At 43.2% G+C, this 27122-nt stretch overlaps 2 protein-coding genes across 15 annotated transcripts in view; both read left to right on the top strand.

Annotated features, from left to right (window-relative positions):
• Positions 1-8419, top strand: part of GABRR3 (gamma-aminobutyric acid type A receptor subunit rho3) — a 34712-nt gene extending 26293 nt beyond the window's left edge. Inside the window, exons 8-13 of one of the 7 annotated variants that reach the window (XM_030020893.1) lie at positions 1333-1485; positions 3791-3987; positions 4970-5225; positions 7339-7478; positions 7952-8027; positions 8134-8419. In XM_030020893.1, coding sequence (XP_029876753.1) covers positions 1333-1485; positions 3791-3987; positions 4970-5225; positions 7339-7478; positions 7952-8027; positions 8134-8216 — 905 coding nt within the window. In that variant the 3' untranslated portion in view covers positions 8217-8419. Of the gene's footprint in view, positions 1-1332; positions 1486-3790; positions 4068-4969; positions 7509-7951; positions 8028-8133 lie in introns of those variants that run through there. The other 6 variants (XR_003924401.1, XR_003924400.1, XM_030020898.1 and 3 more) reach the window with 6 other exon arrangements.
• On the top strand, positions 8249-26815 carry RIOX2 (ribosomal oxygenase 2). Of its 8 annotated transcripts, XM_041125021.1 has the most exons (11): positions 12879-13047; positions 13932-14367; positions 15777-15896; positions 17113-17241; positions 20220-20323; positions 22154-22256; positions 22910-23075; positions 23582-23670; positions 24945-25055; positions 26371-26556; positions 26716-26815. In XM_041125021.1, the coding sequence occupies exons 1-10, from the start codon at positions 12935-12937 to the stop codon at positions 26530-26532; spliced, it is 1533 nt and encodes a 510-aa protein (XP_040980955.1). In that variant the 5' UTR covers positions 12879-12934; the 3' UTR covers positions 26533-26556; positions 26716-26815. The 8 variants fall into 8 exon arrangements, with proteins under 8 accessions (XP_029876762.1, XP_029876763.1, XP_040980957.1 ...); XM_030020902.1 differs by lacking the exons at positions 12879-13047; positions 26716-26815 and adding an exon at positions 8249-8365 and having other exon boundaries at positions 26371-26622; XM_030020903.1 differs by lacking the exons at positions 12879-13047; positions 26716-26815 and adding an exon at positions 10190-10267 and having other exon boundaries at positions 26371-26622.
• The last annotated feature ends 307 nt before the right edge of the window (positions 26816-27122 follow it).

Below are 27122 nucleotides of genomic sequence, written 5' to 3'. Positions count from 1 at the left end.
ACCCCTGTACCTGGGCCTTTGCAGCACGTTCACAGCACCTTTGACTTTGCAAAGTATAACTGCTTAACACTTACATGCAGATGTTTTGATGATAAGCTTACTCAGCAGAGTAAAGGTGAAAGGAAAGACTTTTTTTAAGTTGCAGGGACCACTGGGAAGTACCTGAATAATGCATGTACCATATCTGTTAATTAGAACACTGCCCTTTGTAGATGTACACTTTTCTTTGGCTTTGAGGTTTTGTTTCAGTCAGGAGGTTCCACTTTCTCTTTTTCTTTTATTTTGCTTCTTGTTGGGAGAAAATGATTACACATAGACCCCGCCCCACGAAATAAGTAATAGTGGGGAACAATTGGCACAACTCTAATGGGAGCCATCTCCCCCTGAAGAGTCTAGGGCAAAAAATTGACAAAAATGCAGCTCACAAAGCAGCCTTCTGCATTTTAGGTTCTTCATATCCTTTCCTGTGAATCTCAGTGAACTACACATGCATAGCATTTAGGCTTTTGGAGTTCTCTGGCCTCCAAAGAAGCAACAATTTCAGTCCATTTTTGAGACAATAATCTTTAAAACCAAAAACCTTCTCCACAACTGAAAACACATAGGGCATGGTTAATATTAGATGGGGTTACTGTTGAGATATTCTTTTTTATAAAGTCGCTCTTCTGATGGCATGACTGCTCCAACACAGGCTCGTTGGTGTCTCTATTTGTACTGGACAAGCAGATGCTGCACAGCCAGCCGCTTTTGTCTTCTTTTCACCTCACTATAAACTGATTTCCCTCCCGCCGCAGGTGGTATAGCACGCAGGCTTTGCTGCACAGACAGAGCATGTCCCAAAATTCACTAGATGGCACCCTTTCCTCTAAAGTCAACGCTGGGCAGGCAAACCGGTCTGACCACAGGAAAAGTAGTGCTGCTTGTTGCTGCGCATTTGTAGCGTGAGAGGAGGCAGGCTACTTTTGGGGGGAGGCAGGGTGTTGGCTTCACTGTCCTAGCTGCACTGGACAATTCTATTCTGTCTGTATTCTCCCGGCAGTTTCACTTGAAGTCTATCCACTTTTTTTTCAATTTCCTAACCTCAATTATAATATAGTATTTTATTTATGCAGTTGTGTTGCTTCACTCCAAAGGCAGTAGTATTTTAATGAGGTATGATGGACAGCTGGTAAAGCACTATATAAAACCAAGGTGGTGGCAATATTTCTTAGACGTTTACTATTACTGATGTGGATACGCCATTCCTACTGGAAGGAGGGGGCCAGTGAACAGAGCTCACAAATAACACAGCCCTCCTCTCCCCCAACCTGTTTCTCTCTCTTTTTTCAATAGGTTGGTACAATCGACTTTTTATAAACTTTGCACTCCGGAGACATATTTTCTTTTTTGTGCTACAATCCTATTTCCCAGCCATGCTGATGGTGATGCTGTCTTGGGTTTCATTTTGGATTGACAGAAGAGCCGTTCCTGCCAGGGTATCACTAGGTAAACCTTTAATATATATTCTTTTGGGAAGTACAGAATGGATAGGGGAGAGGTTTTGAAGTTACCTTAGCTTCTTATTTACACAGGACATGAGCAAGTATATCAGGTAATTGCCTGAACAAGACTATTATTGCCACTGTTGTCACTACCACAAACTCCTTTAGTCAACCTCTACATTTGGAAATGGGATGTTTGTTCAGACTGGCTTTGCTGTATTAGAAAACAGCTCACACACCACAGAAGGAAAAAGGGATGATTCTACAGATTTCCCTATGAATTTTACTTCATTCTTTTTTTTGCAAAGACTGGTTTTTCCTCCCCTCTTCCCAGCAAAGTAACAGGTAGTCAGATCTCTCTCCAAATCCATGGTTCATGAGAGATGAGGCATAGCACAATCTATCTAAAAGCTTTGCAGCTCTGCTTTCTCTCAGAAACATTAGATATCTTCCTACCAGCTTGGAAGCAGTTTTCTGACTTGTCCTATGTAGCAAAGCCTTTATTTGTTAGGCACCTTGAAAACTTTTGCTTTGGTGCCTTAACTGTGCAAGGCACACAGGCTTCTGTGGAAAGTGAAGAGTAAGTTGGGCATCTTTCTGCTGTCAGTTTTGTTCTGAACACCACAGCTCAGGACAAAAAGACTAATTATGGTGGGTTTTTTATAACATTATTGTTTTTCTCAGTGATGAATCAGTTGATACCACTTCAAGAGTGGCTTTGTTGAGAATTTAATGCTGATGGCCTTGGAATGAGTACATTTTTTCAAAGATTAGCATCTCTGTGAAAATCTGATGGAAATTTGTTAAGATATCTAATGTAACCATAATGCATTTGAGTCCTGCAACAGTTGGTTTAAAAAAGCTCCTGTTTTTTCTTCTCACTGATGCTAGTCTCAGAAGCCAACTGTATGTTGCCATATTTCTTAGACGAGTGAAAATTTGAGGATTTTTGTTTAAGAAACAAACTTGCACATACTGCGGAAGCCCTCAATGTTTATCTATAGCTATATCAATCTAGAAAAAATAGGACTGTAGCTACCTCAGATCCCTTTCTATTGGCACAGTCTAAAGCTATTAATACATGAGACATAAATCTATTTGTTAATCCAAAAACAAATTATGGTACCTCCTACCTACTTTTATTAATGCATCTACCAATTCCTTTTATTTATAAGAAACTTAACTTCATCTTTAAAAATAAAGTTTTAATTCTCAGTAGGTCATTTGTAATGTCGTCAAGATGGTTTTGCTGATCATGTTCTTTAATTTATATACGGATTTCTGCAGAAGGTTATGCATCAGGAGTTCTATGAATAACGCACATTTAATTAGCATAAGCATACATAATTTATAGGCATGTTAACAACAAAGTCTAAAAAGCTTAGCTCCCTAGCCTAGAGTATACATATTTTAAATAAATAAATTGATTTCCTCTTGTATGGTATGCTTCAAACTCCACCCTTCAACCCAAGGAACTTGCAGAGAGGGAGAGGGAAAACTCTTGTATGTTCCAGTGGACTTGAACTAGCATAAAACTGGAGAAAGGCTACGCTGAGATCCAGCTGAAAGGCCATGCTATCACCAGTGCTTTCTCACAGATGTTATTGAGATGTCCTCTCTTCCAGTGTACATTAATTTCTTTAAAAGCAGGGCCTGAGTTGGGTGTTGGTGTTTTGGGTTTTTTTTTCTGACATTGAGCAAAATAAAATGAGATGAATAGTTGCATGTAAGAGGAGACACTGAAAAGATGAGGGTGAAATTCTGGACACACTGAAGTAAACAAAAATATTTCTTAGTTTCAATGGATATAGCATTTTTATGCTAGAGTGTTTTTAGATTGCCATGGAGTTATGATAGAGATATACAAGAACTACAAATTGAGAAGGGGTTAAGAGGGAAATTGGTGATTCTTTACTGATTCTCCAGATCAAGAAAGCATATAGTGGAGACCCTGGCTCTGGGAAGTGAAGGAAGACCACAAACCTGCTTTCATTTCTCTATAGCAGTGCCTAAAGCTGTCAGAAATGTGTTCCTTATGCTGCTGAATCACTGATGTTGTGTCCCCACTGTTTGAACCTGGTGTGCTGCAGCTCTAACTGCATGCACTGAGCAGAAAGATGATTTACTGGTTTCAGTATTGTATGCGATAGGTCCTTCATGGTTCACTCCACTTTTCAGAGCCTGTGCAATGAAGTTAAAGGCAGTGTCAATCATATGCACTCATGAAGCTGTGCTGTCCAAGCAATGGTGATGAGCTAAACAGAACCAGCTGGCCAGTATTATGATAACCTCCCCTTTTTCTTTGGCAGGTATAACTACAGTGTTGACAATGTCAACCATCATGACAGGAGTAAGTGCCTCAATGCCCCAAGTGTCTTACATAAAGGCTGTGGATGTGTATTTATGGATCAGCTTCCTTTTTGTCTTCCTGTCTGTCATCGAATATGCAGCAGTGAACTATCTCACCACAATTGAAGAGAGAAAGCAACTCAAAAAAAGGGGCAAGGTACAATCCTCTGTGTTTTGTTGCCTTCCGAAAGCATCACAGAAGCCACAGGGTAATCCTGATACACCACTGTGGTAACAGTACAGTAACCATCTCTGTGACTCCACTCTGTATCTCACTTTACTTGGCTGAAGGGAGGAAATGTATCATCTTCTCTGAGATCTTGAGAAGGTCTGGGCTTTCTCTCCCTTCCTTTTCTTGTGGCAGATGTTAGAGAATACACCTCCTGATCTCTCCCTCCACCCCCTGAGGAAGGTAACCTTCATTCTGTTCTCAAATACCTATTGATCAAGGTATTTTTCCTCTCTCTGAAATATACCCCAGAATGCACTCATGTAATATTCCTTCCTGTTTCCTGTGAAGCAGAGTCTATTTCTCCTTCTCCTGCTTCACCATTTTCAATTAGGAAGATGGGTTTAACAATGCCTTTTTGTCCCAAGACCAGATGAATGACAAGGTCACTTTTAGAAAAGTGTGCCTGAAGCAGAAATATTCACAAGTTAAACATTTGCTTTCTATGAAGCACTCACTTAAAACCTTTGCTTCAAGAATATCAGGAATACCCCTCCTGTAAACTCATTTGTTGGAATATCACATGGGGAAAAACACAAAAAGGGTGCGTATGTTGCTCAGATGATTTGATAATCCCATCAAAAAACTACTCATGGAAATGTTTGAAGTCATTTCCCACAACTCCAGCAATGCAGACCTACAGGAGAGGCAGAGTTTGATTTTTCTACGTCAGAAGCTGGCAATAATTGGTTAGACAAGTGTGTTTTATTGCATGTATCCCCTTCCTTGCTCATGTCCTGCCCAAGGGGGCAGGCCCCACGGACAGCAATACTGTGAGGTAGCCCTGTTCTCCATGTGTTCTCCACAGAGGGAACAACACCGAAGAGAGAGCTTTATTTTCTGTTTTATTTATTTATAATTTACTAAAATGGCTCCTGCTAGATGCAGAATAACTATTCTTTGTTGCCAGGCTTCAGGAATGTATAGTATTGATGCAGTGCAAGCAATGGCTTTCGATGGCTGCTTTCACGACACGGATGTGGACATGGACCTGACTGCTTTCTCAGACCGCTGTGAAGAGAATGAGACTCGGGCACGTGCAGCCAGCATCTCCAATGTGGACACAACTCGCATAAAGAGGAAGAGATCTCTGAAGGGAAACGTGGGCAGGATTATTTTACAGAACAATCATGTTATTGACACATATTCCAGGATTATATTTCCCAGTGTGTATATTGTGTTCAACTTTTTTTACTGGGGTTTGTACATATGAACAAAAACCATTATAAGCCAGACATTATTTTGCATATGAGGGTAGCATCATGCTTTAAAAATAAGGCAACAGCAGTAGAGGAAAGAGTTAAAAGTTTCCAAAACTGACTTCTGCATCATACCAAGGCTGGTTTGGTTACTTTTTCAATTGGACTGTGCAATGCTTCGTTGGGGCAAGTTAACGCACATGCTACTACCACAGTAGCATAGAAGCAGTTTGCTCACCAGGGGAGCTGTTTGTCACACACCTGAACAGACAGCAGCTCCCACCTGAGGTATAATCCAGTCTCTATCTACACTCTAACCATTCCTCTTTAATCAGCCTTTCTGTTTGTTCTCCACCTGTGGTCCATTTTAGTAGGCAATCAGCACCGATTGCCTTAAAATAATTCCTATCCTTATTTCACTTGCTGCATTTCGGTTTTGCTAGGCAACCTGTATACACCTCAGCAGCCTTTGTCCTCGGATGGCAACTAGGGGGAAAGTGATTATGGCTTAGTGGTGGAGTAGGCACCAGCAGAAAGCAGGAAGCAAAGCCGATGGGGCTTTGTACATTGTGCATCATCAACACCTCTAGAAAAACCCTCACCCTGTCAGCTGTCCCTGACTTTCCACAGGACCACCGGGAAGGGCCTCTATTTTGGAGAAGTCTTGCTCACTAGTCCCTAAGGCAGCACAGGAACAATGTCCCAGACAGGATGCACTCAGTGTCTTACAGCCACCTGCCAGGTGGGTGACTAGCATCACCTGCAGAAGCTATGCCCCTCCTGTGACACCCACACACCTGTGCCTCACGTAGACCTGCTGTGATCACCTGCTTTCTGCATAACTGTTCATTTCAGAAACACAGGCTTTGAGGCAGAGATTTTAGAAAACCTTGTCAAGAAAACAACCCAACCATGTCTTCAGCAGAATCTGGTTCTTCTGCTTTATGTTGCATACGTGAGCTTGGGGTTTTACCCCCCTCCTCGGCTTTTGAGGTCGAATGTTACAGTGAGGAGAAGCTACAAATGCCTGCTTGCAGCACTGATCCCCAGCACAGTTCAAGATACCACACTGAGACACACAGGAAATAAAAGGAACCAGCTGTGCCAAACCAGAGCCACATACAGGAATCCTGTCACTCCCAGATGAATCCTGCATGGAAATATCCTTAGGTTCAGGCTAAGGAGATTGGGTTAAGGATGTTCAGGGACACACAGAGAAAGTATTCACAGCTCCAGAAAAGAATCAAGATTATTTTTGTGACTTTCCCAAATGAGGAACATTTTCCATTTAAGTTCCTTGGGTTTGTCTGTCATTTAATGAAGTGAGTTTATATTTAGAAAGTCAGCTCAAAATGATAATTTGTGGTGGCAAAAAATGTCACAAGGCAAATGCTTGGTCAAGATTAGGAAATGGGAATAAATTTGGAAGCCTGAACCACTCTCCGGTTTATTTGATTTTCCTGCTCCAATATTGTTTGCTTATAGCATGGTGATGTCTCTTTCAAAAAGCTGCATTTGTCAAGCTCCCAATTACAGAGCTGGAGAAGCTGGTGATGAACTGCATGCCAGGTGACTGAAATCTGATGGAGTGAGTGGGTACTTTGGCTGCCAGTTCATTGCCAAATGATCAGAGCTAAGATGGCTTTGATACTCTTCCAGGAAATTCTGTCACGGAAAGCAAAACCGTACCAGGAATGACAATGCTGGGAACATAAAGTGAAAGGACACGCAGGCAACAGCAACAGCACACCAGACCTCAAGCTGAGCAAATGTGTAATATAGATATATAAAAAAAATACCATGACATCTTCACTACTGCACTGCCATTATGGAGGCATCCTGCACAGGTGTTTCAGTTTGCCTGAGAAGATCCCATCTAATTGCTCCAGATGTGCCATGTGTGTCCTAAACTTTTCACACAAACTAACATAACATCATTGTTTTCACATAATTTTTTAATCTGTCTTACAGGAAGAGGTATTTGTTGTGTAGCCAACAGTGAATCCTCAGCCTCCAAGAGAAAAAAAATACCCATGTGCTTCTTGACCCAAACCAGTTCCCTCTTCTAAATTTCTTACAGGATCTGCAGCCGCAAAAGCCCCAGAGCGCAGCATGCCCAAGCCCTGTGTAGGCTGTCCAGCAAACAGGCCCACAAATGGAAGTGTGGAGGAAAAGAGATTCCTGCCTGCATTTACCTTCCAGGCACATCCTATACAGGTGCCTGAAAGCTGCACAGCTTGCTTTGATGGAGGAAACTGTTAGTTACTTTCAACTGTGAATGTAACCATTGGCAAAGTGTTCTCCCCACGGAGAGTACTATATAGCAAGTTTTATTAGGATAATGAAGAAGATTGCACATTATGATGATGAAACTTAAATGCATACTTTTACAGCAAAGCTTTTAATTTTTATCTTCTCAGTGCAGTGACAGGGATGATATCAGGATCAATTATATTTCAAAAATCTGTTGCTTGTATAAATAGTAAAAAACAACAAACTATTTAAATACATTATTTCTTGTTTAGAGGGTGCTGGAGGGCTGACTAAAACTCACATGACCCTTATCTGAAGCTTGTGTTATCTTCCAGAAAGGGATGGTAATAAATACTTTTAGTCAATTTGTCTAGACAGACCAGCATGGAAGTCTTTAAAAAAGTATTCACAAGTATTTCCCATTCCTGTTATTTGTGGCTGGTTTTGCAGCCAGTCAAATGTATGGGTTTCACTTCCCACAGCGTTTACTAGAAGTTAAAATGTCACGGCCATTATGTAAATACGTACTTGTTTGGGTATTCATCCTAGTTGTATTCAAGCTGAGAGTACTTTGTGGATTTTTGGAACAGAAATAACAGTTTGTAATGGTTTCTGTGACCAGCTGAGGTGCAGGATGTGGCCTCCCTATTTTTAGCATCTGCTGCTACACCCATCTGCAGAAAGAAAACATCCTGTAAGTGTTAATGTAGGTGATGCAAACTTTTAAGTCTGGAGAACTACTTCATTCTTCAAAGCTTTCTAGTCCTCATCAAAGAAGTAAGCAGAATTTCATGCCAGGGACCTGTCTTCGAGAGAGCTACAAAAATGTACGCCTTTGAATATCCCAACTATTGGTGAGTGTTTACACTAAAATATTCACAATTTAATAAATTTTGCAGTGTCCTGAATGTTGAGTGACGTTGTGATGCACTGAGTCAGAAAGTAGAGAATGTCTTCTTTTTCTTCAAAAGTGACAGCCCAATGAAAGAAAAATGTGTTATAGAGAAACTTAGATTTTACTATCTAATTCATACACGTATGTACAATTAGGACAACCTCAGGTTCACCCCTGGCAAAGTCTCCCTTCTGGTAACACATCCACATGCTGATTAATCTGTATTTCATGATCAACTGGTCATGATGTTTCGGTCAGCTGGTGACCAAAGTGGTCCAAGTGGTAAAGGAACAAGGACTGAACAGGATGAGCAGTGTTTGCCTTTTTTGCTCTTCCATCCCCTTTTCCCGTGTATTATATTTTGCCAGTTTCTCTATTCAGCACATAGGAGTTTACTGGATGCATTCACGAACGCAGAACCCACTGGAAACACATAATGTTTGTTCCAAAAGATCTAGATAGTGCCAGGGAAGCAGGAGTTATTACTGTGTAACAACCACACCTCAAGAAGGAACAGGACTGCAAATCCATTTTCTATAAAGACAGGGATTTGAATTGGTATTTCAGATGTGAAAGGCTTCCCTCCGTAAGTTGTTGATAGAACACAGCAGTCCCCTCTTTCACCTGTCACTGAAAGGTCCTTCTAGTAACTAACTTACGCCTGGTACAACTTTCTACTTACATTAGCCATGCACTGTAAGGCTGCTGAGGTTTCCAAAATTCACCTTTTGCTGGTAGTTCTGCTTTGTATGCTTCAAGCTATCAGTACACAAGAATGAAACTTTAGTAAAACCTACCTAACAATTTCTCTGATGTCTTTCAGCCAATGTAAATTAAACCATTAAAAGCCATCTTTAATAAAGGTAACTAAAAATATTTCTAGATGTTTTCATGTGCTCAGTGAGGATTCTAAAAATTTCTTGGATGGAGCCCCAGAGGAGCTCTGTAACAAGATTTTCATCCAGGAAAAAATAACACAGCTAAAGCCCAGGTGCTTTTGTGTGCATGAAGTAAAATTTTATACAAACAACACAAGGTTTTATGTTGTCTCCCCTAATTTAATCCGCATAACAGCTTTAGTGGAGATATTGTTGTGTAATTCCCTATCGGTTTAAAAAAAAAGTATTTTTCTGTCATGCACATACACGCTAAGTAACCTGGGTAGATGAAGAAGAAACACTTATTGCGCATATTACGTTTTCGAGGGGCGATTGCTTTAAAACTTTCTGGTTTGGGAGTGAAAAAGGCTGACGTTACAGTCTCCGCACAACGCGAGCTTAAACGATGCGAAACACCGGCCACCGTTACTGGCTGATACCGCTAAGCATTATTCCAGCTCAACATCTTCTTAGAAGTCTCCTTCTTCACCCTCAGCAAGCCTCGGCAAACGTTAACCACTGCAAACCGCGTTTCTCCGCGAGCAGGGCCAGCAGCCAGCCGCCCGCCGGAGGCAGGAGCACGGGACCCGCTCCCGCGGCCGAGGCCTCCGCAGCCCGCACCGGCCGGGCCGGGGGAGACCGAGCCCGCTCGGAAACAGGCGCGAGCCGTTCGAGGAGCCCCTCGCTCCCGGCTCCCTCGGGACGAGCCTCAGCCCCTCCGCCGCCGCCCGGAGACGTCGCCTCCCGGGACATCCAGGGCGTCAGCGACAGCCTCCTGCTTCCGCCCCAGCCCGCCAACGGGCCGCCCGCCTGGCCTGGCCTGGCCTGGCCTGGCCCGGCCCGGCCCGGCCTGACCCGGTCCGGTCCGGTCCAGTCCCGCCCCCCGGGGGCGCCCGCGCCGCTCCCCGCCCGGCTCCGCCGCCATTTCCTCCCGGCCGCCGATCGCCCCGCCCCACCCCGCCTGCTGCGGCCCGCGCGGCCGGGTGAGTGCGCGCCGCGGGCGGGGCGGGCTGAGCCTCCGGGGTCTGCGGGGCAAGGGGAGGGCCGGCGGCGGCGGCGGGAGGAGCGGGACCACCGCCGCCCCGCCGGGCTCGGCGCCCCTCTGGGACGCAGGGAAGGGCAAGCTGTCCGCGACTGCGGGACGCGTGGGGGCGGCGCCGGGCCCGGCGGCCTCGTGGCTGACCCGCCGGGGCCCCGAAGGAGCCGGGGCGGCTTAGTAGGTGCTGTCCGCCCGCCCCGGGGCTCGGGAAGTGGGGGCCCCGGCAGCCGCCGAGCACGGGCAGCGTCCCTCGCTGGGTGCCCCTCGGGGCAGCCCGGCCGCGCCGGTGAGGCTGGCCGGGGGAAGCAGCGCTGGCCGCCAGCCGCTGCGGGCACGGGAGCGCAACTCTCCGCCTTTCTCCCTCCTGGAAATGGTTCGGTAGCGGCCCGGTGCGGTGAGGGGGAGCAGTGGGCGCCGTGTGGCCTCAGAGCCGCTGCGCCCATCTGTCTTCCCCACCCCTTCGGGGGGAGCCGAGCCCCCCTGCAGCTGCCGCGCCAGTTCAGCGGCCTGAACTCATAAACGGGCACAGCTGGTGTGGTGGTTGGAAAATACTGATGTGGAATAGCTGTTCCCGTGTGAAGCAGAAGCGGGTTTGTTCTGTTGCTGTGTTTGTTCTCTAGCCCTGTAGAGAAGGGCTTGGGGGTGTTGGTAGATGGGAAATTGGATATGAGCCGGCAGTGAGCACTCGCAGCCCAGAAAGCCAGCCGTATCCCGGGCTGCATCAAAAGCAGCGTGCCCAGCAGGTCGAGGGAGGTGATTCTCCCCCTCTGCTCTGGCGAGACCCCACCTGCAGTACTGCGTCCAGCTCTGGGGTCCTCAGCGCAGGAAAGACATGGACCTGCTGGAGCGGGTCCAGAGGAGGGCCACAAAAATGATCTGAGGGCTGGAGCCCCTCTCCTATAAGGAAAGGCTGAGAGAGTTGGGGTTCTTCAGCCTGCAGAACTGAAGGCTCCAGGGAGACCTTATTGCAGCCTTTCAGTACTTAAAGGGGGCTTAAAAGAAAGGCGGAGAGAGACTTTTTAGCAGGGCCTGTAGCGACAGGACAAGGGCAGTGGTTTTAAACTGAAAGAGGGTAAGTTTAGACTGGACATAAGGAAGAAATTTTCTCTGGTGAGACACTGGAAGAGGTTGCCCTGAGAAGTCGTGGATGCTCTGTCGTTGGCTGAGTGTGTGAGCAACCTGATCTAGTAGAAGATGTCCTTGTCCACGGCAGGGGGTTTGGACTAGATGATCTCTTCCAACCCAAACTGTTCTGTGGTTCTACAGTTGTAATAACTGACAAAACACTACAAAACAGCACATGGTGTAAATGAAGCCACATTCTGTGAATAGTACATATCTTAATTTAACTTTGTTAAATACAGTGTGAGTGAGCGGAGAGGTTGATATGATGGATTTAGGTCTGGAATTCAAAACTGGCCATTGAGGCTTGGTTGCATTTGTGTTGCTGGCACACGGGGATGTCAGTTGTAGATCTCGGTGCCAGCAGCATCTTCAGATGTTGCTAGCAACTAGGGACTAATTCTCAGTCTTTTTTTAAGCATTCCCTTGCCTCATGGAGAACTGTAGCTTGCTGCAGCTGGGAATGTCTGTCCTCTCAGGAAGGTGGTGATGTGGATCCCTTCCTGCAGGGCTAAGGTGACTGTAGGTTACTGTTGAGGTACAGGCTGTTACAGGAACTGCTGATGAAACACTCTGCCCAGGAGTTAGTGGATCAGCAAGGGTGTCCTGCATACTACTACACAGGAGAACTTAGTACTGCATGTAAATACTAGAACTGGAGTTTAAGTTTCATGATAAGGGGTCTGTGTAAGTAAAAGCATCTTAATAAATGGGAGCATTTACTTTTGGGAGTAAAGCTGTCATTTTTACTTACGAATGAAAGCATCAGAGTGCTCTAACTCCTCATGTGTTGGCTTCACAAACTTGCTCAGACGTGCCCAGAGCCAGTTTGAGTTGGCCAGCCCAGACGTAGCAGGCAAGCTGTGGTGCTAGAGGGCTTGGTGCTGGCTCATTGTCAGGATACTTAACTCAGCTTCTCAGGCAGGCTTTTACAGCTGCCTGGTGCTCTGGGCTACTCTTGGGGATGAAATACTGGTGCAGACTTAAGGCAAGTATGTCTACATGTACTATGGCGTTAGACCTACCGTTACTTGATTTTTGCCTTAACTTTCCTGAGAACTTGGCAGCTAAACCCTTTGTGAATTTACTTTGTTTTTACATAATGATACATAAGTATATTATCTACCTGGAAAAACAAAGTAAATTACTTCCAACTTTAAAATTAAATATCTGTACTTGGATGAAAGAATTCCTTTTATGCTACATACACTACAAAGTTTGAAACCTTTGCAGAAATGAAAGCAGAATCTTACAATTTTAGTTTCTGGTGTAATTGCATAGCATCAACAGAAAGGCCTAACAACGTTCCCTCTCTTCGATAAACTTAGTTTTGCTAAACTTGGCCATTCCAGATACAGCATGGAGACCCTGACAGAGGCTGAGATGTGGGCCACTGCACGGTGAGCATCACTAGATGCCTGGCACTGCCACGTAATTTAGCATAAAATTGTTCCCAGGGCCTGAGACCTCAAGCAGGTGCACTTACTTCATGTTCCTGAAACCTGCTCCACCGGCAGGGGAGTCTGCTCTGGGTTTTTCTGTTTCTTTGGAAGCTGCTGTAACCCTCCTGCCAATTGAATCATCCTCGCCCACTGAACCTTGGTACATATTCCTTCTTCCCTCCCAGCGATCTGCTTTTTCATGGCCTCCCTCTTTCCGTGCACCATTTCCCTGTGTCTTCTGTTCACTCTATTATTGCATAGCCCTTAGTGCATGCTGTTGTACCAGTGTCAGTGTTCCCTCACTGCAGCAGCTGCCTTCTCTGTAGGTCCTGCTAAAGCTTTAGTCTGGTAACTGTACAGCTATGTAGACACTGGGTTTACAATGTGTAGGCCAGCTTGAAAGGAAAGCTTACCTTAACACACACCACACCAGCCGCTGTGTTTAACTGGTTGGGTTCTGCACTTGAAATGCCATACATCTTCCTCCATCGTGCTCTGGCTGGAAAGTCATTGGGAAGTCTTCACTGTGTTTCTTTTTCCTAATGTTAATGCATTTCAAGGAAGTGCAATAGGGTACAAGTTTCTGATCTTGTCCCCTCTCTCCACCCCATTCTGCATGTTGCCATTAAATCTCTTAAAGCTGAGTTAATTTTTTAATAATTTGCAGCTCTTGCTACAGAAGACCAGTCTACCACAGGTTCTTTGTGTGGGTAGATTCCTGCATTTGTAAAGATCTGTTGTGTGACCATTGGATTTCGTTGTATGTTTTTTAGTATAAATTCTGCTGTGGGATTTAAGCTTCAGAGAGCAATGGCTCCCAGTAGAGCCGTTCGGAGTTTGCTGAGGTTTGAGAGAGGATTGGAGGCCTGCTGTGGGCTTTCCTTTTTCTGCTGCTCGGAGCAAATAGTGAGCATCTGAAAGCAGAGCTGTTCCCAGTATACTCTGATATCCCACTGGATAAGGCACGAGGAGCTGCTCTGGGCCTGTGAGCTCTTGAGGTTGTGTTACTGGTTGACTGTTTTGGTTCTCTTTCCTCTTGAACAGGAACATGCCTAAGAAAGGAGGGAAGCATGCTGAAATGGGAAAAGAAATGCAGGCACAGTGTAAACGAGCGAAGGTGGAAGAAGCTTGCTCTCTGTCAGTCATGAATTTTGAGAACCCAGACAGCCTCTTCGGAAGCTTCATCTCTCCCATCAAACAAGAGATTTTTTTCAGGGAGTATTGGGAGCAAAAGCCACTTCTTGTTCAGAGAAATGATCCCCTGCTGGCTGCTTACTACCAGTCCCTATTCCAGTTATCAGATTTGAAGGAACTGTGCAGCCAGGGTCTGTACTATGGGCAAGATATAAATATCTGCAGATGTGTGAATGGAAAAAAGAAAGTTTTAAATAAAGAAGGCAAAGTGAATTACATGCAGCTGAAGAAGGATTTTGACCAGAAAAAGGCAACAATACAGTTTCATCAGCCTCAGAGATTTAAGGTTGGATTGTTTCATTGAATATAATTAATGCATGCTTTATAATGTGGTATACTTTGCTTGAGTTGTACTAGACATAGCTTCATCTCTGTCCCCAGTAAATCCAGGGGAAGTAGCTGACATCAGTGACCTGCTGAAACCCATACATGAACTGTATTAATTAAAACACGGTTTATACTTTTGCATTGCCCATCATGTTTCAGTGCTCTGCAGTGAGAACAAAATCTGATTCATGCTATAATATTAGGTATTTTTTAAAAAAATTCGCTTTGTCACATGAAAGTTTAGAAAAAAGTAAATGCACAAAATTGATGATTATGCATCTGTGTCTGCTTAAATTATCCCTTTTGACCGACTGTTTCCTTATGCAAATAGGGGCTTTTGAACCACTTGCCTTTAATGGAGGGTAAGGTGTGAAACCATGTAAAATATTTCCAGGATACTCTACCATTCTTGCTAATGGATTGGCTTTGAATTGCACCATGGAAGTGTACCACCTTGTTTTAGCTGACTGTCCTCTCTCTCTTGTTCTTTTTGATGCCTTTGCAATCTTTGTGTATGAGAATGAGGCAGTGGTGCTTGCACAGTTGTGTAAAAGACTCAGATACTTGTAGGTACTTGGATTTAGGTAGTCCTTTTTTTGTCCCATGGTGTCAACACAATTTAATTGTGTAATGGTCCTTAAGGACTCAAAATACACAGCTGAGTCCCAAGTATAGTGTCGCTGGCTGATCTCAGTTTGAGTGTGGCTGTAATGGCCAGCGGCAGGGGGCATCTACAGGTTGAAATGTTACATGGCTTCAGCTGAAATCTAGAGCTGGAGCTGAACCTACATAAATTCTGGTTGACGTTGCACTTGTGCAGGTCTGGTAGTTGGCATCTTCTGATATGAGAGTCATCCCTTTGGTACACTGTCTGTTACATGTTAGATGTGGATGAGTAAAGTTTGTTCTCGAATATGCCCAAACAATTGGAGTCACTGGAAAAAGGTCTCTAATCTTTGTATGCTCTCTTTGATGCTAGCCCATATAATGCAAGTCCTGCATGTGTTTATTGTCTTAAGATGTTTTGCTGTTCCTGAGATGATGGGTGGTTTATTTTCCTCTGTCTAGCCTTGTTTGTTTTTGCAACCTAAAAATGGTATAGGGAAGAGAACAAACATCAACACTATATTGGGAGCACCAGATTTCTTGGCTGACCGATTACCTTCATGGCAGATCTCCTTTGCATCCACAGTGCTTGCTTTCAGGAGAAACACTCATACAGAGCATCTGCTTTCCCAGCCTCTGTCTGCCTGTGGGGATGTGATCATTCTCAAGAAGAACCTCCCAAGTGATGGGGAGGCTGTGGGCTGGATGGCAGCCTGGCTTGGCTGAGCTCTTCAGTAGTAACAGCATCATTTCTTTTTAAAGGAGGAGCTGTGGAAGATTCAGGAGAAGCTGGAGTGCTACTTTGGGTCTCTGGTTGGGTCGAATGTTTACATTACTCCCCAGGGATCGCAGGGCCTTCCCCCTCACTACGATGATGTTGAGGTAGGACAGCACAACCTTGTCTCTGAAACTGTGTGTGGGCTTTCGCTAGTGGGAGTGGATACCTGTATGTGCGCTTTTTACAGGCCCCCCCCCCCCCAATAACTTACTATAGAAAAATGTTTTTTCCACTGAAAACTTACAGTAATTAGTTGCAAGTGTGTCTTTATAGTCGTTTTTCTTCTATAATTTTACTGAAGAGGTACTAATAGTAATATCTAATGGTAATATCATGTAAACTGTGCTTTCCAGACTTGGTATTTTCATTAGATGAAATGAGAATTTGTTTTCCCAGCTGCAGAAGCTTTCTAGCACCTTTTTTCATATTCACTTCATTCAGACCCCCAAGAATCTAGAAGTCCTTTTTCCTTTACTAAGTACTTGCTCTTTCTTCAGTGGACAGTGAAAGCAGACTGGTTGTGCTGGTTCCCATTTGTTGGTCCTACTGTTTTCAAAAAGTTACTGCTATGATGAAGTCCTGTGGTCAAAATGCTTTTTAATTTAGCTTCTAAAAGAAACATTCAAATAGATGCTGCATTAAGAAAAAGTTGGGCTATCCCACTTAAACCAAAACAAAAAAACCCATCCTACATGTAGTTTTTGCTTTTTATTATTTTAATTTCCATTAAATACACCTGGAGTTTCATTTTCATTATGCTTGTTCAGCAGCCCCACAACCTGCATCTTCTGGTGCATGTCATCAGCCTCCAGCTCACAGCATCCCCTAGGTGTTTCTGATGGTCTGTTTGTCAGTGAATGGTGATAAGAACTCTCTCACCTGATATTTTGAGTATCTGTGTGGCAGACATTACTTCTGAGTTAGTTGTCTAGCACTTATTTAAGTGACTAGAGAGAAATGGGGATTTCCAAATGGCTACCTTAGGATGAAACAGATCACACTTCACAGCTCTCCTCTCTGTTGTCTCTAAGTACAGCCTAAAGAAGTAGTTAAAATGTAAATTTCTGCATTGTAGACATCTAAAAAGTAATGTGAGAGGAATCCTTTTTGCCATGCTGTGGAGTAGCTGAGAGCAGTGAAATCTGTTTCTTCCATTGTCAGAAAAGCAACCTGTGTTGCTTCTGTTTGCTTTCTGTCCCTGATTTCTGGCATGGTTCCACAGACTTTCCAAGTAAGAAGATGACTTAAAATTTCTGATCAGTTGGATTCGTGAGGGGCAGCAAGGCTTTCTTATGCATTTGGATTTATGGTCTTTTGCAGGTGTTTATCCTTCAGCTAGAAGGCGAGAAACATTGGCGACTCTATAAACCAACAGTACATTTAGCTCGTGAATATAATGTTGAATCAGAAGATAGGATTGGGAATCCCACACACGAATTCATATTAAAGGTATTATAATTGAATTGCTTTATGTGGTCTGGGCTATGGTTGCCAGAAAAGTAGTCATGTTTAATTAAAATGGTCCATTTCTTGAAGACAGTATTCTGAATGATCATGGTTGTGAAATTGAGGGGAGGGTTGGTGCACAAAACACTGTGAGCACGAGAAATTTGGGCGATAGTTGTCTAACCTATCGTTTTTCAAAGGTGTCCTTTGCTTTAGTATTTAAATAATGGACAAAGAAATCGGTTATTTCTGGAAATTCTCCAATATTCTCCAAGTTGGGCACCCTGACTCCTGGATCTTATTTGTGGAGTTGTGTGCAGAAAACCCATTTGGTTTATATATATGGTTATGAAACATTTTAATGCTTTTACACGCTATCTATAATCAATCAGGCTAATCCTTCTATGCACTAAGACTTAGTGCTTTACCGAAGGTTGTCACTGTTCTGGTGAATTAGAGGTAAATATTTATCCTTGGCTGATAAACAAAAGCATGAACTAAACCCCATATTAACTTGCCATATTAATTGTTTTTTTCTTTTTCCAAACCTGAAAATCAAGTGTTTGGCTAGTTTTTGTTATTTGGAATAAAAAGAGCATTTCATGAAGATTAACAAATGCAGCCCCTTTGACAGCAGGGCATCTGGTACTTGTCCCATCCTTTTTTACATGCTTGTGCTTTCGAAGCATGTTATTTATCCTGGAGACAGCGCTGCTCTGCGTTGGAAGCCTCCTTAGTTTCCCTGCCTTGTGGCCTGTCATAGGGCCTCTCTCTGCAAGGTCTCTGCTCTTCCTGGTGTTCAGACCTGCTTTTGGGTGTAGGTAATTCAGGAATAGTATGACACATTGGGTATGATACTGACATCACTAGCTGTGTAGTTTGACAGAGGGTAATCAATTGTCATGATGTATTGGGTGATGCAAAGTCTAGTAAATTACAGTTCCTGTCTTAATTTCTGGAACATTTTGGGCCAGACTTCAATGGCTTTGATGTATTCCATAAGCCATTTTACTGACACTAGTGGAGTGAAAATACTGGCCTCTGAAAAGGGCTTAAAAATGATCTAAGTTTTTAATTTATTTTTCTTCTGTTTGATGTTCTTCACTTCTTGTGACCCATTTCTTCCAGGTGGCCACTGTCAGATTTTGGTTGTCTGTCCGGAGCTGTCTCTTGACAGGGATGCTGTCAGATGACTCTGATTTCCTCCCTAAACATCTTTCTAGACTATTTCCTTTCTCCTTTTTTGCATTTCTGTCTGCAGTCTGCCATCCTTGGGCAGTTTAGAACAAATGGACCAGTTAGAGACTGTATTGGTGGTGTTCTCCCTTCCTACCAAAAACTGGTAGCTGACTGAGAGCAAAGGCACGCTGGTTTGTGTATAAGGTCCCAAGCTGCAGTGTGTTTTGGTGACACTGCAACAGGCCGTGACCATGGCTGGTTTGTTACTGATGTCAAGCACAGAGCTTATTTGGTAGCTGGCTATCTAGCTGCCTTCATGTATGATTCTTCCATTTAATTTGCTGGTACTTACTTCTCCTTGTCTGCCCCTCCTTCCTCCCTTTCAGAAGTAAGAAGGCAGCAAAGTGATCAGATCTGCATTGTCTCTTGTCAAATGCTCTGTCCTGCCCCAATCTGTGTTGCCACCTGGAGTCTGTGAAGATTCTGATTCTTTTAATTGAAGAGTGTTGTGCTTGCTGACTCATGTCAATGACGTTGATGAGACTACCCAGCAGATAAGATGAATAAGAGTTGGACTTTGCAGTGAAGACTGCCTTGAAAAATTGTGGTCCCAGCTTCTTAGTGTTAGGCATGGGGTGCTACAGCATGAAATGATTTCTTTTGCGGACTAGTTTGTCATCACTCTGTTAGGTGGTCGGGGCTCTTACCCTTCCCCTATGCGACCCTTCCTCCAGTTTGTTTTCTTGCTGGGGATGTGAAATATAGCAAATGAAGAGAATTCGAAGTGCTCTTAGTTGGTTAGTGTAGTTCCTACACTGGTAAGGCACGCAGTTTTTTAATGGCAGAGAGGGGCTTGCTTCAGAACAAATAAATCGTACATAGCTGATCTATGATGCTTTACAGAGTGTTATAAATGGATGAAGAGACAGGATCTTGCCAAGTCCTGTGAAGCCTCGTAATCTAAAGAGAACTTTCAATTCAGTGAGAAATCAAGTAGTATTCACTTTAAATATATCTGTGTTAGACAGTTCGGTAGGCTCTTAGAAGTAGCTGATGTAACCAAATTTAAGGAATAGTAAAATTAAAATGGAATCAAATTTCATCATTGTTGCTTTATGAATTTTCTCTTTAACTGTGCTATCCAACTATATAGATGTTTCTGGGAGAAGCCATAAGTAAACTGGTTTTCCCTTCTTGGAGGCAATTTCATGTGCTTTTTACTTCTCTCTTATCTTGACTTGCCTAATCTAAATTTTTACCAGTGTGGAGATTTAATTTAGATAGGTGAGAAGAAAGATAGGGAGGAGGAAGGTTGTAATTGTTTTTTAAGTGTTTTAACTGAAAATTTCAGACAACAGTATTGTAACAGATCAGCATCTTTATAGAATATTTGGCTTTTCTTGTGGAATACTGGCCTTTTCTTTTGACATGATCTAACCATATTCACATTGCACTGCTCCTCTGCTAGCCTGCTTTATTGTCAGCAGGTTCATCTCAGCTGCTTCTTTGTCCCCTTTATGCAGCTGAGTTGCAGTGTGCATGTTCTATAATGTTAAAAGCTTGCTTTGTGTTTTCAGACAGGTGTGTAGTAAATATTGACAGTAAGTTGGAAAGTTTAAGGTATTGGACGTCTGGCTGAGAGTGCTTTATGTTATTAAAGTGTACAATGGAGGATCTATTTTGTGATTTTAAAAAAGATATGTTGTCAGTCTGTCTGCTCAGAGAGTATTTTCTCTATTTTGACTACAATAAGGTTTGACCAGGTGCCCTAAATATATCAATTCTCTTTCATTTTCTTGCAGCCAGGTGACTTACTGTATTTCCCAAGAGGGACTATTCACCAAGCTGACACTCCACTTGGGATCTCCTATTCTACACATGTGACCATCAGTACCTACCAAAACAAGTAATTACTCTTTACTTTTTTTTTTTTTTGTTTGTTTGTTTGGCTTTTCTGAAAATGGCTTTCCTCTGCCAGATGATGTGTGTGAATAGTACAGACCTGAAACCAGTGTTTCAAAGAAGTGATGTCCTGTTACTTAAAAAAAATAAAAAATAACCACCTTGTAATGAGCTCTGCTTAGCTCTTTTCTGTGTTCATTCTTTTCAGCCCTTGTGTGGTTTGTTGTTCTGTGAGTAATACAGGGACAGGGCATGTCACCTTCCCCCCCGCCCCGAGATGTGGTGACATGGAATGTATGTAGGCACCCTGCTATTATATATGTGACCTGCTGTTAGTAACAGAATCTAAGCTAGTGTTCAGGTAGCAGTAATTGAAGTTTTGGGGTTTGGGGGAAGGAGGGGAGCAAGACCCTTGTTTGAAGCAGCCTGTTTACCAGGTTTTCATGCAGCAAGCTTGATTGCTTTTTAATTGGTTATTTATTATTTACCAGCTGTAGACTTTAATGTGGAAGATAATGTTACAACTGTTCTGACAGACTCGTTGCAAATTCTTCCTCCACAAATATTTTCTACTTATCTGTGTTTTTCATCTCCTAACCCATGCATGCAAGTCAGATTTCCTTTGACACACATCTGATCCTTGTGCCCACTGAAAGAAACATTGTCAGCACACAGGGAAATGCTGCTGCCACCTAATCAGCCTCTCAGATGCTGGAGTCATTGGCCTGAGTTCAGTACTGCTGGTAACTCTGTGCAGCAGACAGTGGAACACTTGAGTGGAGATGATAAAAAAAAATGTAAATGAGACTATAACAAGTCATACTTTTTTTTTTTTTTTAACTGAAGTAGTGTCTAGAGATCAGTGCTGAAAACAGGGAATGCTGAGGGAGAACAAGAGCAGAGGGTGAAGTGTATGCTGGAGGACAGGCCCTGCTCTGCTGCCTGCCCTATTTGGGTGGGATTCTGCTGGCAGCCTTGGATGCTGGACACTTGCCCTGGTTGTTTGCCCATTAAACCAGCTCGTGAGGAGGTGGTAGGGAGAGAGGTCACACATGGACAGGACAGCACTTCTGCATGAGTCAACTTGATGGGGTTGACTCAAGCTAGGCAAAGAAGGTGCAGGCAGTAGTCCTCCCTCCCCTCCTCTAGTTTATTCTTACAATTGGGGAACAGAAGCACAGAGATCAAAGGCCAATTTTTTTTTTTTTTTAATAGTATGTAGGCTAAGAATGGGGATTTAACACAAAACAACACACCTACAAGGTACCTGTTGGGTATCATTAAAAGCCCTGTAGAAATATGCAGGGGTCTTGTTCCTGGGGCCATAATTAAGTTTGTAGCAAAGCTAAAAACTGATGCTATGTTAGATTTGATAACCCTGAGTACATGTTCTCCTTCAATGTAAGTGTCTCAAAAGCATGCTAAATGACACGACCCCCCGCCCTTCATTTGTGCAATGAGGCCGTATGTGTGTACGGTTGGATAATAATGGCCCTAGCCTAGTAGGAATGTCTTCATTCACTGAGGTCAGCTTTAAGCTGAATCCGCTGGTAGATGGCAAGCACCTGAATCAGAACAAACTGGACTCTTCTCAAGCCAGTTCCTTCCCTCTGTAGGAGTGCCACTGACCTGTAGGTAGTGAGGACATACATACAATTGAGATGAGAGTGAGCTATTGCACGAGACTACAGAGTGGTAATGGAAGGGCCAAAGGCACAAAGCAGATTTGGAATTGGACCACTATGTTTCAAGCCCTTGACATCAGTTAAGATGTCTGGTTTATTTCAGTGCAACTATTTTAGTAAAATTTTTTTTTCTTCTTCTTGTCCTTCAGCTCTTGGGGAGATTTCTTACTGGATGCAATTCCTGGCCTTGTGTTTGATTCAGCAAAAGAAGATGTGGTGCTGCGGACAAGCATACCAAGGCAACTGCTTATGGTAAGTAGGTGGGACTAAGGGAAGAATAGTGCATCCAGATGAAAATTCAGCACTGAGGCAAGCATGTATCTTGTTGATCTGCTCTGAAAGCTCAGTCTTGTCTAGCAGCACAACCGCTTTTGAAGTCTTCAGGATGACTGTTCTGAGGTTTGTGCCATCTGAAGCTTTGCCTAGTTCATAGCACTGCTTTTCTTTCATATCAGTGTCCTTGTATGGCTTGTTTCCTTATAAAATCAATGGTATTTGCTTTGGAGCTGTCAGACAGGCATAGTTCCTGTCAGGCCAAGCTTTTGCATCTTTAAAAGTTAGCAAAACTGTAAATTGTTCTGTGACCACTTAATGGTAGTCCAGTTGTGCTGCTGATCAGCTCATCAGCATGCAGAAGGAACAAGTCTCTCTTTCAACTACACTTGCAAGTCCTTTAGCATTGCAGGTAGCCCTGGAGTGAGGGAAAGTGAGCATCGGCTTTGGTGCCTGAACAGCTGGTGGGGAATGCGTAAAAGAAACAAAATTTGTTGTTTTGGGAGTAAATGTTACCCTTTGCAAAGATAAAAAAGGAGTGTCTAGATTTTCAGTGCATTACTGCACCTCTTCCTCTTTAGGCTAGGCTGTTTAGCTTGAATTCATGCGAGAGCAACTCTGTGAATATTTAGCAGGTGGATACAGCTGACTCGACAAAAAAACTGAGTAGCCTTTTGAGAAGGCTTGCAGACCGTCTGGAAAACACCAGACAACTGAGGTCATCTGACATGAAGAAGGATTTCATTATGAACCGGTTGCCACCTTGCTTGGGATGTGACTCTGATCCTTTGACTCCAGGTAGATTTTGAAGTTACCAAAACTGGCTGATGTGATCATAGAGCTGTTGCTAACTCTGCCAAGAGGCAGACTTTGGTATTTTATGGTAGGCAAAGATTATAGTCTAGCATCAGCTTCACGTTGTGCTGGGCTATACATGTGCATTTGCACACCTCAGTTGGTCAGTTCCCTGTGTCTACCAGAAGAAATGACATGTCTCTCTCAGAGTGAAATAAAGGTTATCCTAGACTGAAATTGGCAGCTTTAATAAACTACTGTGTACTGAGAACGTTTAACTGGTAGAATTTGTCCTTATGCTCTAGCTTGCTATCACAGCTATTTGTAGACTGGAAAGGTGAGAGAATTGAAAAATCTCTCTCCCCCTGCCCAAGTTTGAGAACATGTGGGTGTTGAAACACAGGTTAACAAAAAATCTAGCCACAAGAGAGTGAGTAGAGCACAGAGGGCTCAATCTGCACTGTTCGTCTGGTTTCCTTCCTTTGTAATGGAGAATGTATTTTTCTTAGGTGGGAAACTGCCAAAAATAGATAGCAAAATCAGACTGCAGTTTAGAGATCATGCTATCGTTACAGTGGAACCGGATCAAGAGAATTCTGTAAGTATAATGAAGCCACCCTTGTATGCTTGGGGTGGGGAGTGTGAGGTATGTGAGTTGTTGCTCTGTTGTACTGGTCTAAAAGGGCTGTGCAGTTATACTTAGTTGGATCCTGCATCCCAGTAGGGTTTGTCAGGAGATCACGGGGTGGTTGTCAAGCAGTAATAGGGCACATTCTTGCCTCCTGGAGGAGAGCTGCAGAACTAAATTTAGTCCGTGATTCTGCATGGTAGGTGCATAGCTTTTATCTGAGGTTGGATGGGATAGATCATTACAGCTGCTAAATGGCCTCTATAGCTCTTGATAATGGATTTTATCTTTTTTTTTATTCTTTGTATTTAAGTGCATGAATAAGTTACAAAAATAGGTTCCCTCAAGAGAAGGAATTCTCTTCGTTGCAGCTGCTGCTGACTGTGGTTGCATTTAGTCTTCACTTCTGAGTTATCTTTGTACCTAAGTGAGTGCCAGTGGAACAATTTAGTAGTGCCACAAAATAGATGCTGGCATCTTGGATTATTGTGTTCAGACTACTACTCTCTGTGAAGGTTTATTAGTATGAAATTGTAGAAGTGCTTTTTGTTGTCTTAATTAAAAAAGGGGGGGGGGGGATGGGACAGACTATCTATCTTGTACAATTTTTTTTTTTTTTTTGCATGAGTGAATGTTTCCAAGAAAAAAATTCTGTACCTTTCTGATTTTTCTCCTCCATTTTGTGTCCATATTGCTGCGAGACTGTGTAGGGTTTGGGAACTTTTTGTTTTTGCAATTTTTTGCTGCCTTGCCTTCTGACATCATACAGATAAACCCTGAATGACAGCATGCGTGCAAGACTTTTGGCCACAAATTCGGTGTGAGACCTGCCCACAGAGCTCTGAATTGGTTTGCACAGCTTTGACCAAGAAATGATAACAGGCATATGATTTTTAAGAGACAGATCAGTATCAGAATGGAAATTTATGGATGCATGCTTCTTCATTAAGACCTTCTAGGAGATGCACCTTGACGTGTTTTCTATACAGCATCAGTCTTGTGAGTTTAGTAGAGGCAGTATTAAGGCAGAAAATTATAGGTTATAAATAAATTGTCAAAGCTGTTTTGGAGACTGCCTTTCTGCTTTAGTAAATGGCTGTTGGATCATTCAGTTAGGAAGGCAAATTGCTTTCATTCAATGTAACAGTGGACTCCAGAATGAAGGAGCTAACAATTGTCACTTGAGTGAGATGAATTTGAGGGTGTGGATCACATGTAACTGTTTTCTTCCTTCTGTCTTTTAGGATGAAATTCGCAGAGATATGGTTTATGTTTATCATTCTTTAAAGAACAGGAGAGAAACTCACATGATGGGGAGAGAAGACGATACTACTAGTGAGGAAGGCACATCGCAGGTTTGTTCCTACAAACACACACCAAAAGCTACATTGCCACATGGGGTTTTGCTGTGTTAGCTGAGCTTGACCGAGATGGTAGCAGGGGCCTGGGTTCTGCTGCATGCCTCAGCACCCAAAGCATTTCTGCCCATCTCCCAAGTACCCAGATGAGCTGATGCTGCAACACAGTTAATAGTAGAACCAAGTAATATAATCTCATGCTTAATTAAATGTTTGAGATGTTAACAGGATTTCTTCTTATGTCTTAGCTAGCAGAGCTGCTGGAGTGGCTAGAAGTATCTCTTACTTCTGTATTCTTTAGCACGTCATTTATTAAGGCTACTGGATGTGCTAGCACATGTTCAGTAGTAGCAGGGATCACTGCGCCTCATGCACCATGTTTATGCCACATTGAACCCGTGTTAGATTCTGTGTCCACTGGAACATGCTGCAAGATAAGGGTGTTCGTTTTAGGGTGGGGGGTGGGTCAGCATTGGGCATAGAGTTAACTCTTTTACTGAAATGTAAGGAGGGAACTTTTGGTATTGTTAGTAAGGCTGCAGATGGTTCACCTCCATGTACAACATGCTTTTGGTCGAATCATAAATAGTCCTGAAGAGTGGTTGTGAGGTTTGGAATGTTGTGTTCCACTTCCTGATAGTAAGATGCTCTATCTTAGGTCTGTGATCTGAAACACTTGAATACAGGTCTGCACAAATTCACTGTAGAGGCAAAACAGAACACAGCCTGTTCTTGTCTCAGTAATTACAGCAAGGCTTTTTGCCTGGCATTTACTTACCTTTTAAGGTAAATCTCATTGGTCATCTAGAGTAGAGAACAGGGGGTAGCTGAGGTCGTACACTGGCACCTGTATAATATGTGCAAATCCCAGAATATACCTTCCTGCCCTTAAAGACTCCAGCTGTGGTAATGGAGGTTCTCTGTGGTTCTGTCAATGTCCAAGCACTGCATGTGGCAGACCGAAAGAAACTTACATAGCATTCCAAAAATAACGGTTAGTGTTAGGCAAGAGTGTAAATTTAAAGTTCTTTTATTCTTCAGTGTGGAAAGCACATGAGGAAGCCATGCACTGTGAGCCTCCCTACCTCATAAGGTGTGCTAGAACATGTAAGAGATGTCAGCTGTTTTTCTATTAAGAAAGGTGCAGGACAATACTGCATCTTTTGGAGGATGCTCTCAGAAATACCAGTGTGGTGGGGGAAGGGAGCACGTAGCTGCTGATCAGTACCTGTAGCCTAACACACACTATTGTGTAGTAAGGAACACTGCACTTACCTGAAGGACTTTTTTTTTTTCCCCCACCCCCCCCCAGCAGACTCATGGACTGCGGTTTCCTTTGTCGTACTTGGATGCGCTGAAGCAGATTTGGAGTAGCAGCACTGTTAATGTTAAAGAGCTTAACCTTATGTCAGATGAGGAGAAAGAAAACCTTGCCTTGTCTCTATGGACTGAATGTCTAATTGAAGTTATTTGATGCTTTTGTGAATTAGCTGCTCCTGTAAGTAGTATTTCTGGCCATTAAGAATCTCTTGAGAGAAAGGCTTATTAAATTACTTTTTATCTATCCCGCCTTTGGTTTGTATTGCTGTCTAACAAAGCATTGCAATATATATACTTTGCTACTTTCTAGTGCCAAATGTTACTTTTCTTTCCTTAGCTTTGGGAAAATGGGCATTGGGAAAAACAGGTAAGCTGCTTATTGTCCAGTGAGCCACAGCTCCATGGCTGTGGATGGATGAAGTCATCCATAGCAACACAAGTGCTGTGGTATCTCCTTTCCTCTGGCTGTATGCCTTGATGTGGAGGACATCTAAAGGTATACACATGGAGCAGGCTCGAGGACCTCGGGCAAAACCCAGTAACTTATTTTTTTCATTTGTAAAGTTCACCAGCAAGAAAACACATTTGTTCACCCTGAGAGAACAAAAGCTTCTTAGTAAAAGCTGTGTATTTTGTTTCCCAAAGGAGTAAGACTTTGCCCAAGAAAACCCTCCTTTCCTCTCAGATGCTGCCACCACTGGAATAAACAAACAATAGTATTTAACCTCTACCTCTCCCAGCACC

The sequence above is a fragment of the Aquila chrysaetos genome, chromosome 7, assembly GCF_900496995.4.
Source record: "Aquila chrysaetos chrysaetos chromosome 7, bAquChr1.4, whole genome shotgun sequence".
Lineage (NCBI taxonomy): Eukaryota > Metazoa > Chordata > Aves > Accipitriformes > Accipitridae > Aquila > Aquila chrysaetos.
Note: the sequence above shows the minus strand (reverse complement) of the source record. Positions and strands in the feature narration are given on the sequence as shown.

Coding starts and splice junctions, on each gene's coding strand:
- RIOX2 (XM_041125021.1), top strand. CDS start 12,935: ATGTTCCTGAAACCTGCTCCACCGGCAGGGGAGTCTGCTCTGGGTTTT. Junction 13,048..13,931: donor TCCTCGCCCACTGAACCTTG/GTACATATTCCT, acceptor CCTCTTGAACAG/GAACATGCCTAAGAAAGGAG. Junction 14,368..15,776: donor ATCAGCCTCAGAGATTTAAG/GTTGGATTGTTT, acceptor TTCTTTTTAAAG/GAGGAGCTGTGGAAGATTCA.